At 36.4% G+C, this 14,950-nt stretch overlaps 1 protein-coding gene across 2 annotated transcripts in view; it reads right to left on the bottom strand.

Moving 5' to 3' along the window:
* Positions 1-930: 930 nt before the first annotated feature.
* LOC109081144 (gastrula zinc finger protein XlCGF57.1-like) overlaps positions 931-14,950 on the bottom strand; it is a 28,457-nt gene continuing 14,437 nt past the window's right edge. The window contains exons 3-4 of one of the 2 annotated variants that reach the window (XM_042722961.1): positions 11,830-12,589; positions 931-2,457 (exon numbers count right to left, since the gene is read on the bottom strand). In XM_042722961.1, coding sequence (XP_042578895.1) covers positions 1,908-2,457; positions 11,830-12,589 — 1,310 coding nt within the window. In that variant the 3' untranslated portion in view covers positions 931-1,907. Of the gene's footprint in view, positions 2,558-11,829; positions 12,590-14,950 lie in introns of both variants that reach the window. The other variant, XM_042722960.1, reaches the window with a different exon arrangement.

Raw genomic sequence — 14,950 nt, 5'->3', positions numbered from 1 at the left:
ATTTAGCTTTGATCACAGGAATAAATTCAATTTTAAAATATATTCAAATACAAAGCAGTTATTTTAAATAGTAAAAATATTTCACAATATTACTGCTTTAGCAAATGCAACTAAAACATGAAAAATCTTACTGTTCAAAAGCTTTTGACTGGTATTGTATCATGTTGAAATATATAAATGAAGATCACATACCTAGCATTTCCAAAGTGTATAATGTTTATGTGTTCTGAAGGACATAAACATTTTTAAGAGACTCATGGGAGTGTGTTATAGAACATAATAATAATAAAAAAAAAAAAACTCCTGGCATCGTGAAACATTGAGATGATGTGAATGAAACTTCATAATGTTTCACTTGATTATACATTTAGTCAGGAGTTATAGTTTGGATAATGTCTAACTAGTAAAAAGTGTACAAGTTATGTGAAAACTAATACAAGTAGATTAATTAAAAAAAAAAAGGGCCTCACTCATGTTTATGATCAAGCCGCTTCATTCTTTTTTCTGAGGTAATCCAAATCTTATTCCTCTCAGCACGTCTTCTTGGGGTGAATTATGTACCGGTATTATTCCTCCCAGTGCGAAGTGAACAGTAAAATAAATTAAAAAAAACCTTGAGGAACAGTCTCGCTGCTTTGTTTGCTGTTATGGGGGCGTTTACACTCTGCACGCTTTACGTTGTCTATTATAATATCAATAGTGTGCTCAGCGCATGGGCGCATTAGATATAATGTAGGGAGACCTAAAAGACTGGACATCGCGTTGTTTTCATATGGATTACTTTTTTTACAGAATATTTGTTTTCGGCAGCACTTGTTTAGTTTAAAAGTAGACGTCAAGCTTTCTATAGATATATCGCTCATGTCTCTGTGTTGAGTATTCACTGATTTACAGTTCATTTTAATGACGCATTTCTAAATGAAGATCACGCAGAATGAAGGCGGCAGACATCGCACCCTGTTTGTTTTCTTTATTTTATAAATGCACAAAGTTTTGTTGTTATTGTGTATAAAAATAAAAGTAGACCCTTTACAGGTTCGATTGATGTATTGCCCCCGAGTCGGACGTTACATCTTCGCAATCAATTTGCATGTTTGTATTCATAGAATCCATCCGCCCTTGTAAAGATTTACCAAGTTCAGCTTGGCGGGTGATATCCTGTCGCAGTTCGTTAACTGCTGAGTTTGAGGATTCAATCATGTTCTTTAAAGTTTAGATTTCTCCAGAGAGTAGAGCCATGCATTTCAGCCCGAGCCCGACAGGCCCCGACTTTTTTACGAGCTTAGGGCCAGTTTTCACATCATAGTTCAGACATGGGCTGGGCCTCGGGCCTGTTTTAAGCTTATCCTTATTTTTATATTTTAGACATCCATCAATTAGTGATGACAAAAAAATTGCAACGCTGGTGGAAACAACACAAGACCAATCCTGAAGTTGCCGATGTTGACTCGCCATCTACTCATTGGACGCACCGTGAAAGAGAAATGCATCTTTACAGATTATGAATATGTTTATAATGAAAGAGTTTTTGTTTTTGATTTGTTTTATTTAGTAAAGTATTCATTTAAAGCTTCCTATAGATATATTTATCAAGTCTGTGAGGCATGTATTCGCTGAGTTTCAGTTCATTCAGTTCTTTTTTCAAAACCGCAGTTTAGTTGTTTCAAAGGAGCTGTTTAAGTTGACAACTTGCAGTTTCTGAATTTGTTAATTCATCATTCAACACTAAGGCACATCATATTTAAGGAACATTTTAATGCTTCCATTTGTTTTTATTAAAGCACACACATAACAAGCGCTGAGCACGACGTCCATCTCTGGCTCGGCACCAGCCAAAGCACGAAAGCATATTTGAATTTAGCAGTTAATCACGTTCAACAATAATCACACTGGTGTGGTTGTACATATTAAGGAGTAACTTTACGTCCGAAACTCTGATCACATGTAAAGGGCTTCTCTCCACTGTGAATCTTCATGTGTTTCCTAAAGTTTCCTTTTTGAGTGAAACTCTTTCCACAATGTTGGCAGGTGAAATGTTTCTCTCCAGTATGAATCCTCATATGGTCATCGAGGTATTGTGTATATGTAAAACTTTTTCCACATTGAGAGCAAGTGTAAGGTTTCTCTCCACTGTGAATTCTCATGTGGGTTTTAAGGTTTGATTTTCGAATGAAGCTCTTTCCACACAGATTGCAGGTGTAAGGTTTCTCTCCAGTGTGAACTCTCATGTGGTCTTTAAGGTTTCCTTTTTCAGTGTAACTCTTTCCACATTTTTGGCAGGTGAAAGGTTTCTCTCCAGTGTGAATTCTTATGTGGACATCAAGGGTACGTTTATATGTAAAACTTCTTCCACATTGAGAGCATGTGAAAGGTTTCTCTCCAGTGTGAACTCTCATGTGAACTTCAAGATTTCCTTTTCTGGTGAAACTTTTCCCACACTGTTGGCAGGTGAAATAACTTCTATTTGCTTTCTTTTTAGCTCTTTTTCGAGTCTTTTCAGAATTAAAGTGATCTTCTTCATTGAGTTCTTGACTCTCCTCTTTCAGTGTCATCAGGCCTAATGCAAAAAAGACAAATCCAAATTAACACCATTTATAATGGCACAAAGAACAAACATCAAAATCAACTATGTCTTATATGCACTGAGCTATTAAAGGAGGTGTTAAATGTGATCTCAAAAGTTCTTCCCATTATTTGAAGTGATGATGATAAAAAAAAAAAGTTTATTGTATGATCTTAGTTGTGTACTGTATGTTTCACTGCTCATTTTCGAGGTAATGGGTCATGTGATCTCAACATGTCTGTCCATGACTTCCAGTTTGGTGATGTAAGAGAGGGCAGCAGAAACGAGAACCTCCAACCACACTCCTTTTAAACATATTTAAGCGTCTTCTTTTTTGTCTAATTGTTTTGCAACATGAACGATAAGTACTACACTTAGTTCAGAAAGCGACGATTAAATCCTTGAAGACACAGAATTCATCCCTTCCATGACCTTGAGAACAGATCCAGAAGGGCTTACCTGTGTATCATTAATATTCCTGAAGGCTCTGAGGATGGAAAAGACCCCATCGGATTCATAACTGGGCTACTTAAAGATACCAATGGATCTGAAACACCACCTGAGCTTGAGCGAGCGCATCGCGCACTTCGCCCAAAACCTGGAGCATGACAATCTTTAAGACCATTCAATGTCTGTTTCCACCGTTTTCCAGAAAAGAAAAAGGCACTTTAATGGGCTGGCAGACATGAGGTAAATTTTAACGGAGTGTCCCCAAGGCTATACCCAGATACGAGCGCGGCCTTAGCGAAGAAACACGCCGGATTCAAAAACTGTATGATCTAATTTATCTAATATAAGAAGGTTAGATTCCCTTCCTAGTTAAGTATAATCTGTCATCAACCAATAAAACTGAATGGTATTTAGTATGAGCTAAAGGTTACACACACACACACACACATATATGTATATATATATATATATATATATATATATATATGAACATGGAAAAAAGCAGGAAAAATATATACCTCAAATTTATAATAGTGATAATGATTTAATGATTTAAGACAATAAAGACAAAAGGAAACACTTCTAATCATTTTTCATTTGTATTCACACACACCTAAAGTGAATGTTATTGACTGTCTCAACCTTCCCTAAATTTATTCAGTTTAAATTTCTGCACTATTTCATTTGCAATTTCCAAAGTGTTTTGAAATCCTGTATAAAATTGCAAAGCATTTGTATTTATATTTCCATCATAATATTCAAGCAAACTGTGTGTGATAATCTCCATTTTATGAAGTATCATGTGATGTGACCATCAAGAAACTACCATTTTGGGACTTTTATGTTGAAATCCATTCAAAGTTGCATCATACCATTTTGCCAAGAGCCCATAGAAGCATCAAGCAAGTTTGTAACTCTCTTTCAAATTTGGAAAAAAAAAAATACCTTTTTAATGGCTGGTATGTAGACCACATTTGGATATCATGTGGTATGACCTTAAAAAACAACGAATATTAAGTTATTTCTACATTTATTATTTCTAAGCATTTATTTTTATTATAGATTTCATAATGACCATTCATGTTAGCTAACTTGTTTTGTTTAGGTGGTTTATTGTGCTTGTAAATTTTGACTGAATTTAAAAAAAAATGTGGTAAGACCGAATAACATGTGGTGCGACCACTGCAGAGTGTTATCTGCTTATTAAGTCTGACGTCATGCATCACCGCTTCCGTGTCCAAATGCGTCCCGTGTCAGATACCACAAGAAAACAACAAAAGATGCTAATATACACTCACAATGTGATATAATACTAACAAAAAAAAATTATAATCCTAACCTTTAACGCCATACTGAAATCCCAGCGAGCCAGATAATGAAAATATAAATAAATAAATTATTTGTGTTTGGGACACTGTGAGCATGGAGACTGTAGTGTTGACCGAAGGTTGAAAACGTTTAGCTTAAATGTTTAATATGAATAAACAGTGCTCATAAACAGCTGCTGAGGTAGTATTCTCAAGTGGCGCGAGTTGAGGCTTGGACCTGGAAACAGCGCTCCTTACTTCACCACTTAACAACTGAATAGATACATGTCCCAGAATGGAAGATTTTGTGCTTTTATATTCAATTAATAGTTCATATACACAACATACTTTAATTTAGTATCATTTGGAATAGCTTTTTATGCAATTTGGGTAATTTTAGGCAGTTTGTCTACACTTTGTACAATATGAGAAAAAATGACACCCATCATGTTCTTATGCAGTGAAAAATACATCACGGAGCAAAGAAGACACTGACAATACGCCAACAAGCAAGACAGAGCAAGGTACTTTCTGTCTCAGAGGTCATATTTTGTCATTTTTTTGAGAAATTCAAACAACAAATACTGTTTTGTGTCGTGACAGTTCCCTGTAGCACCTCAGTTCAAGTGGCATGTGAACCGATCATCTCTTACTAGTCATAGCACAAAATAAACATGAACGAGCATCAGAAGGTATCTTGTTTCAACTGTGAAAAGATATCATACACTATATTTCAATTTCAAGTCCACCGACGTTAATCTACTCTCCTGTCTGGTTTGTTTGTCGGACAAAAATGGCAGATTTGGCATTATGATTGCTCAGATTGCCTGTTAATCAAACACCCAGCGAAGGGTCAATTGAGCAGCCAAGGTTGGGTAAAATTTAGAAATAACTGGGTCTAAAACAATTACTGCAGTTAATGCCATGGTGCTGCACTTTTCACACGTTTCTTTAAAGGAAATTTAAGGTTAAAGTTAAGGAAATTAATCAATTTTAATATAAATCATGGTCGCAACTCGTGACTTTTTTTATGGCTACGGCTGATTCATCTAGATGGAAAAACATGGAAATCACTTAATGTAAAATTTTAACATGAATCCTGTCACTGTTTTTTCCTTAGTATTTTGTTATTTCATTGTTCTTTTTTGTGTATTTTACTATGAAGTACTTTGGTAGGCCCTGGCCTTGGAAATGTGCTATATAAATAAATGTGACATTGACATTGACATACAATTGGAACCTTTTGTTGTGTGCTCGTCATTTTATCAAGGACTGCTTTTCTAATCTTGCCTTTTATTTTCATTGGTTTCTAATATTCTTAATTTGGACTAACAAACTCTACGAACCATAACCTGTAAGTACGATTGATACATTATGTGTACATTTTCAAGTGTTTTTTTTTGTGCTTAGGCACATGGACATATAAAGTGGGTACGGAAAGTATTCAGACCCCCTTAAATTTTTCATTCTGTTATATTGCAGCCATTTGCTAAAATCATTTAAGTTCATTTTTTTTCCCTCAATGTACACACAGCACCCCATATTGACAGAAAAACACAGAATTGTTGACATTTTTGCAGATTTTTAAAAAAAGAAAAACTGAAATATCACATGGTCCTAAGTATTCAGACCATTTGCTGTGACACTCATATATTTAACTCAGGTGCTGTCCATTTCTTCTGATCATCCTTGAGATGGTTCTACACCTTCATTTGAGTCCAGCTGTGTTTGATTATACTGATTGGACTTGATTAGGAAAGCCACACACCTGTCTATATAAGAACTTACAGCTCACAGTGCATGTCAGAGCAAATGAGAATCATGAGGTCAAAGGAAGTGCCTGAAGAGCTCAGAGACAGAATTGTGGCAAGGCACAGATCTGGCCAAGGTTACAAAAAAAATTCTGCTGCACTTAAGGTTCCTAAGAGCACAGTAGCCTCCATAATCCTTAAATGGAAGACGTTTGGGACGACCAGAACCCTTCCTAGAGCTGGCCGTCCGGCCAAACTGAGCTATCGGGGGAAGAAGAGCCTTTGGTGAGAGAGGTAAAGAAGAACCCAAAGATCACTGTGGCTGAGCTCCAGAGATGCAGTCGGGAGATGGGAGAAAGTTGTAGAAAGTCAACCATCACTGCAGCCCTCCACCAGTCGGGGCTTTATGGCAGCGTGGCCCGACGGAAGCCTCTCCTCAGTGGAAGACACATGAAAGCCCGCATGGAGTCCAAGATGGTGAGAAATAAGATTCTCTGGTCTGATGAGACCAAGATAGAACTTTTTGGCATTAATTCTAAGTGGTATGTGTGGAGAAAACCAGGCACTGCTCATCACCTGTCCAAATACAGTCCCAACAGTGAAGCATGGTGGTGGCAGCATCATGCTGCGGGGGTGTTTTTCAGCTGCAGGGACAGGACGACTGGTTGCAATCGAGGGAAAGATGAATGTGGCCTAGTACAGGGATATCTTGGACGAAAACCTTCTCCGAGTGCTCATTACCTCAGACTGGGCCGAAGTTTCACCTTCCAACAAGACAATGACCCTAAGCACACAGCTAAAATAACGAAGGAGTGGCTTCACAACAACTCTGTGACTGTTCTTGAATGGCCCAGCCAGAGCCCTGACTTAAACCCAATTGAACATCTCTGGAGAGGCCTGAAAATGGCTGTCCACCAACGTTTACCATCCAACCTGACAGAACTGGAGAGGATCTGCAAGGAGGAATGGCAGAGGATCCCCGAATCCAGGTGTGAAAAACTTATTGCATCTTTCCCAAAAAGACTCATGGCTGTATTAGATCAAAAGGGTGCTTCTACTAAATACTGAGCAAAGGGTCTGAATACTTAGGACCATGTGATATTTCAGTTTTTCTTTTTTCATAAATGTGCAAAAATGTCAACAATTATGTGTTTTTCTGTCAATATGGGGTGCTGTGTGTACATTAATGAGGAAAAAAATGAACTTAAATGATTTTAGCAAATGGCTGCAATATAACAAAGAGTGAAACATTTAAGGGGGTCTGAATACTTTCTGTACCCACTGTATACCTAGTGCAGCTTTAGGTTTCCAGGTAAAACACAATATTGCTGTTTTACTGAAATAGTTCTGATAATTCGCTGTGAACCCATTATTTCCTAAGAATGTGTTGATTAATGTAGACTGTCATTGTTCTAATTACTTCGTTTATTAATAAAAAATATAGTGTAGTGCATAGGTTTGCTACTCGTCCCTTAATATATGGAATGGTCCTGTAAAATGATTTTCAAAATAAAAAAGGTAAAATGATGCGTCCAATATCAAATCAATATGGGACACAATTTGTCCCGTATTTTTAAAGGCCAACACATATTTGAATAAATAAGTATTTTGCACTGTTTATAATACTGATAGCAATTATAATGAAATCAATTTCATAAGTAGTATTAAAGAAACTTATTTGCGCATGATTTTGGCGTCGTTGTTTCCATAGCGATGGAGTCTCCAGAAGGCATGCCGTTAAAGCCTTTTCAGATGAGCACAGCATGCGTTAAACAAACCTGCACGGTTTAAAACATCTAGGAGCTCACATCTGCCCTTTGAAAACAAGACTCCCCAGATGTAGCGCTGAATGGGAAAGTTATCAATGTGTCTGTTCAGTAACTAATGATGAACGCGCAGTTTGCAGAGAGGCATTTCAGTTGTTCACGGTGGACTGTCTGACTTCCAGACAGGGACAGTTCACCCAAAAATGAAAATTTTGTCATCGTTTACACACCCACAAGTTGTTCCAAACATGTAACAATTTCTTTCTTCTGTTGAACATAAACGAAAATACTTTAAATAATGTGGGTAACTAAACAGTTTCTGGTCCCCAATGACTGATAGTATTTTTTTTTTTTTTTTACCATACCTTTACAGTGACAGACACACATGTGCTTCTAAAGGTATAGGCCTATTGTTTTATTTTAAAATTTGGATAGTCTGTTAATATAATACACCATACATTATCAGAGCTTGGTAATCATATTTTTATTATATTTTTTAGACATGATTAAACAGATAAATTAATATATATATATATATCAATGATAAAATAATAAATAGGGCCTGACATTAATTATAATATTATTATAATTAATGTTAGGCCCTATTTATTAATTTATCATTGATATCAAATCATAAATATACACATAGTAAATAATCATGTCATAAACAATTTGGCATTTTAAAAAGTAAAAAAATGCTAAATTGTTTAGATAAATTGGGACAGATAATTACATAATAATGTAGTCCTAATTCAAGCAAATTAATAATAAATAAATAAAAATTAATCCCATCCATAACAGCTGCAGAACTTTATATAGCACAAAAAGACTAATAATAATAATAATAATAATAATTAATCATTATAAATAAGTAAATTTAAAATAACAATATTAATGTGTTCTGCTGCAAGTTTACGTAACCTACTTGGTTTATTCGGGGTTGTGAATGGGTGTCCCTTATTTTGCCTCGCTGAAGGTAGCAACCCTAGTAGTGCACAGATTTTATAATCATTGTGAAAGTGCTGTTTATGTAGTTATAGGGTAAATGCAGAGAGTAAAAGACCCGGTAGAGAGAGATGAGTTATTAGCCTGGTGCGCATGTCATACAGCTGTTCTGCGTTATAATTAAAGGTTAAGACACGGAGCGTCTTTTGTCTATCGCTCTTCAGACATTACAGTAGACATATTTTTGGTTTTCAAACTATATTGTTTCATCAGTTAGTCACGTTATCACTCTGGTAGCATCCACCATTATTGTTTTGTTAAGTGTTTACAGTTTAGCAGCTAAACTTTAGCTGTGGGCATGTTTTGCTTGAATACGTGTTAAAATAATGACATAAAAACATTTTGTTTAAGAACTCACTGGAGCAGTATATTAGTGTTTTATGAAAAGGTGCATGCTAGGGTTGCCAGGTTGTCACAACAAAACCCTCCCAATTGATGGTAGCGCTCGCTAACTTGCTCAAGCGCTCCTCTTTATGCCAATCACAACAGGCTTGGCCAGCTGACCAATCACAGCAGAGCAGGCTTATGGAAGGGAGGGGTTTACAGACATTTCACTCTGAACTGAATCGAATGAACCGTTTCGAAATCATGGACAAATGACTCCATGTATACATGTATATTCTGGGAAAATTAGTGTTTTCTGACCTTAGATGCATTTAAACCTGTTGTAGGGGACTCCAACACAATATTAGGACACTTTAAAAAACCATATGACCTGCTCTTTAAAATATTGCAACCTTGCAAACAATAATAAAATCAGAGAAGGACTTTAACTGTAAGTGACAAGCATACGCAAAACAGAGGGAACAATATGATGTTTGTTAGTAAAATTGTATAAAGCCCACGTTTTTATAAACATCTTTTTAATTTACCGCTTAGGCAATAACGTTGACAATAACATATGAAGTCTTTGTAAAATAATTTTTGAAGATATGTTTTCTGTGGACTATTATGTTTGGATTTGCTTGAGAAAATATAAATATACAGTAAGTAAATATACAGTATACGAGTTGGTTTTGCATCAAAATACAATGTGATTTTCTGCCATCGAGATCTGACAGCAAGAGCACATTTTTCCGCTTGGGCAAGCGCTTCGCGGACCACTTACTTTGTGTCTTAAATCTGCGGCAGACCAGCAAACCAATGAGAACGCGTCATAATCCTGACGAGTCATAGCTACAGAGTTGAGGCGAGAAAGCTGCAGAGAATCCGCACTCCCGGAAACAACCGCAACTGGTAGATTTGAAGAAAATTACTGCCGTTTGGCAAATAAATCATTGTACGTACTTATTTCATAACTCTTTAAGCTTAAAGGTACATTTCAAATGACAAGGGATCAACTTATAATCATGTTTATATGAATTATCCTGTGAATTTATTCTCTCAAATGGCCTTGGTATGCGGAGCCTTCACATCTTATACGGACAGAACGCCTTCTCTATATATATATATATATATATATATATATATATATATATACACACATACACACACACGCACTGTACAAAAAAACCCCAAAAACACAAAATCTCAATGAATTATTTCTGACTGGTTTGCTTTGGCTCCGTTAAGAATTCATTCCCTATCCTGATATCTGAAAAGTCGAAAGAAGTGTCTGAGGGCGGTTTGACTCGTCACGACTGCCATAAATATGGTGAGCCACCTGGATTTCTATCTTTCCACCGCCTTCGAGGGAAGGGACAGACTTTGCCATTCAATTGCTCCAGGAGCATCTAACATTTTCACCCTCTGCTGACTCATGTAGGCCCACGAGCAGGATGTTACATCTTCATGATCGATTTGCATGTTTGCATTCATAGAATCCATCCACCCTTGTAAAGATTTACCAGCTTGGAGGGTGATTGGGCCAGTTTTCACGTCATAGTTCAGAAAAAGGGGTGAACCTCGGGCCTGTTTTAGTCTTCTCCTTATTTTTATATTTTAAACATTCATGAAATAGTGATGAAAAAAGATTGTCGTTCTGGTGGAAACAACAGAAGACCAATCCTGAAGTTGCCGATCCTGACTCGCCATCTACTCATTGGACACACCGTTAAAGAGAAATGCATCTTTAGGAATAAAGATTGTTTATAATGAAAGTGGGGTGTTTTTTGGACGGTTTGTTTTATTTCATTAAGTAGTAATTTAAAGCTTTCTATAAATATATTTATCATGTCTGTGAGGCAAGTATTCGCTGAGTTTCGGTTCATTTTTGTGAAGCACTCCTGTTCAAGACCGAGACGGCAGAAAGCATATTCTGTTTATTTTCTTTATTTTACAAAAGCACTATTTGTAGATATTGTGAGTGCACACAGTGGAAAAGCAGACCATTTACAGTTCCAAATGATGTATTACTCTTACCTTTATGAGCAAAAATGACAAATGAAAATTTTCTTTTATTTTAGATGCAAGAAGACTACCGAATCCTGCCCAGAAGAATGTGCACGTCTATGCAGAACCATGCGTCGATAAAGTGGCTGTTTTGTTTCTCCTATGTATAAATCTTCACAACATCTACAACAAAAGAAACAATTTTCACAACCACAAAGCGAGAATTCTGGATAGAGAAGAGAGGTGGTTTACAATCATGTGGGGCGGGGTCTCTCCCCAACCACCACCAAATGATGCGACAGCAGCCACAGCACAACAGCACCAGTGCGCTCACCACACACCAGCTACAGGTGGGCTTTAGTTGTTTCAGAGGAACTTTTCAAGGTGACACAACTTGCAGTTTCTGAATTTGTTAATTATTCTCAACACTAAGGCACATAATTTTTAAGGAACATTTTAATGCTTCCATTTGTTTTTATTAAAGCACACACATAACAAGCGCTGAGCACGACGTACATCTCTGGCTCAGCACTAGCCAAAGCACGAAAGCATATTTGAATTTAGCAGTTAATCACATTCAACAATAATCACACTGGTGTGGTTGTACATGTTAAAGAGTAACTTTACATCCGAAACTCTGATCACATGTAAAGGGCTTCTCTCCAGTATGAATCTTCATGTGTTTGTTAAGGTCTCCTCTTTTAGTGAAACTCTTTCCACACAGTTTGCAGGTGAAAGGTTTCTGTCCAGAATGAATCCTCACGTGGTCCTTGAGGTGGTGTTTGTATGTAAAACTTTTTCCACATTGAGAACATATGAATGGTTTCTCTCCACTGTGAATTGTCATGTGGATTTTAAGGTTCGGCTTTCGAATGAAACTCTTTCCACACAGTTGGCAGGTGAAAGGTTTCTCTCCAGTGTGAGTTCTTGTGTGGACATCAAGGTTATGTTTATATGTAAAACTCCTTTGACAATGAGAACATGTGTAAGGTTTCTCTCCACTGTGAATTTTCATGTGACTTTTAAGGTTGGATTTTTGAGTGAAGCTCTTTTCACACATTTTGCAGGTGTAAGGCTTCTCTCCAGAATGAATTCTCATGTGGTTTTTATGGTGAACTTTTTGTGTGAAGTTCTTTCCACACTGTTGGCAGGTGAAAGGGCTTTCTCCAGTGTGAACTCTCATGTGAACATTAAGGTTTCCTTTTTCGGTAAAACTCTTTCCACATTGTTGGCAGACAAAAGGTTTCTCTCCAGTGTGAATTCTCATGTGGGAATTGAGTTTTCCATGCTCTTTGAAACTCTTTCCACACTGTTGGCAGGTGAAATAACTTCTATTTGCCACCTTTTGAGCTTCTTTTTGTTTATTTTCTTCCTTTTGATTGAGTTCTTGACTCTCATCTTTCAGTGTCATCAGGTCTAACGCAAAAAAAGACAAATAAAAATTAACACCATTCAGGGTTCCCACACCTAGGTTAGCTTCAAATTCAAGGACCTTTCAAGGACTTTCCAGGTCCAATACCCTGAAATTCAAGGACTTAATGTGACATTTCAAGTGAGAGCAAGGTTACATTGTGTTACCTTGTAAGATACATTGTTATAGTTTTCATGTGTCAAACACAACTATGCAAAAAAGTATTAAATTTTTTTTTTCCATCATATATTCTTTTTGTCATATTTCTGTTTTGCATAAAACTGAAGAATATTCAGTACATCCTATACTGTATTCTAAAATGATCCGATATCAAGTTTTGCTTTAGGGTTGCCAACTTCAGAAAATGAAAATAAGGGACAACTGTGATTCTTTATAAGAAAATAAGGGACGCTCAAAATATTTGTTCTGTACCACATAGAGTATGTAATTTCTGTCTCTACAGTAAAGTATGTGTATAAAAGGTTCTCACAAATAATCACGTTTGTTTTGCTTAACCTATGTACAATTATTCTAAAAATAGTTTGTCATACAAAAAAAGTCACGCATGTTATACACAAGCATTGGCCTGAGTAAATTTTACCACTACAGAATTGTGACTGCACAAATGTAGTAATTTAGGAGGTGAATATACTGTGAAATTACATACAATATATGGCATACAATTTGAAAGTATAACAACTAAATGTCTATGAAATTTCAATTAATAAAGCATTTTTTTTTAAACAATGACATTTACAATTTTTAACTAAAATGTTTTTGCAACCATGTAGCCTTTGAATTCATGAAAATGAATATTTTTCAATTAAAGTGTTTTAAAATTAAAACTGAGTGTGTGGGCTGCTTTTGGTGCTTGAATTTGTTCTTCAATATTAATGAGGTCCAGGTTTAGGAATATGCTATAAGTTACAAATTTAAAAGCGTTAGCGCAAGCCCTGCTCGCTGTGAAAGTGGGAGCGACCAGGCAGCAGAGGATTCTACAAGGTCTTAAAGCCTTCCTTGAGTAGCTACGTTCGCAATTCAAACAATGATTTGTGCAAAAAAAAAAGGTTAATTTGTTATTTGTATGGTCTAGATCAGCCCTTCTCAAAGCCCGGACTCTGGCCCGAATTTGGACCGGGAGGGAATTCGATCTAGACCAGCCTATATGCTATACTATATACTATACCAGGGCTTCCCAAACCTGTCCTGGAGGCCCCCCTGCCCTGGACCTTTTGTATGTCTCCCTTATCTAACACACCTGATTTCACTCATCAGCTCATTAGAAGAGACTGCAAGAACTAAATGGGGTGACATGATTAGGGAGACATACAAAATGTGCAGGGCAGGGGGTCCTCCAGGACAGGTTTGGGAACCACTGTACTATCCTATACCCTAGGTTTAGGTTACACTGAAGTCCCTTCAACTTAATTGAAAACATCTTGAGTTATAACTGCAATACGCTGTTATACAGCAGTGAATTAGGCCTATATTATTAACAAAATATGTGTATAGCAAAATATGTGTTAGCTACATAAAAGTAGCCTACTGCTTCATTGGGAATTTAGTTGTATAAAAATGCAGTAGGCTACTTTTATGTAGCTAACAGTTCAGAGAATAAATGCAAGTACATCGTAATGACAATGAATATGATAATTGCATATATAAAGAATTGTTATAATTGTATGATAACATACAGTGTGTGTATAATTGTAATAATTTTTTCAGACCTTTTCACGTTGATGAGAATTCAGATTTGGTCCTCTGAATGTAAACTTTGAGAACCCCTGGTCTAGATGGTCATACGGCATATGCCTGCGAATATGTGACAAACTGCGTTTCGTATTGCTTTCATACAGAATGCTCCTCTGATGCCTTAAATACGGGACGATTCTGTATTATACTGAATGGTTGGCAACCCTATTTTGCAAGGATTTTATTGAAAAGAGCTTAGGCTCATGTAACCATAAGTTTTATGGTATTTTTATGTTATTTTAATTTTTTTTTGAGTTTTTGTTTTATATTTTGTCATTAAATGTTATTAAGCCTTAATGTCAAGTGGCGTGTCTGTGAAATGTTGAGGTACCATCGTAGTAGTTTCGTGCGAGCGTTAATGTCATGGCAAAGTACAGTATCTCACAGAAGTGAGTACACCCCTCACATTTTTGTAAATATTTTATTATATCTTTTCATGTGACAACACCGAAGAAATGACACTTTGCTACAATGTAAAGTAGTGAGTGTACAGCTTGTATAACAGTGTAAATTTGCTGTACCCTCAAAATAACTCAACACATAGCCATTAATATCTAAACCGCTGGCCACAAAAGTGAGTATACCCCTAAGTGAAAATATCCAAATTGGGCCCA

The sequence above is a fragment of the Cyprinus carpio genome, chromosome B4 (assembly GCF_018340385.1).
Source record: "Cyprinus carpio isolate SPL01 chromosome B4, ASM1834038v1, whole genome shotgun sequence".
Taxonomy (NCBI): Eukaryota; Metazoa; Chordata; class Actinopteri; order Cypriniformes; family Cyprinidae; genus Cyprinus; species Cyprinus carpio.
The sequence above is the reverse complement of the archived record's forward strand: the minus strand, read 5'-3'. Positions and strand labels throughout refer to the sequence as shown.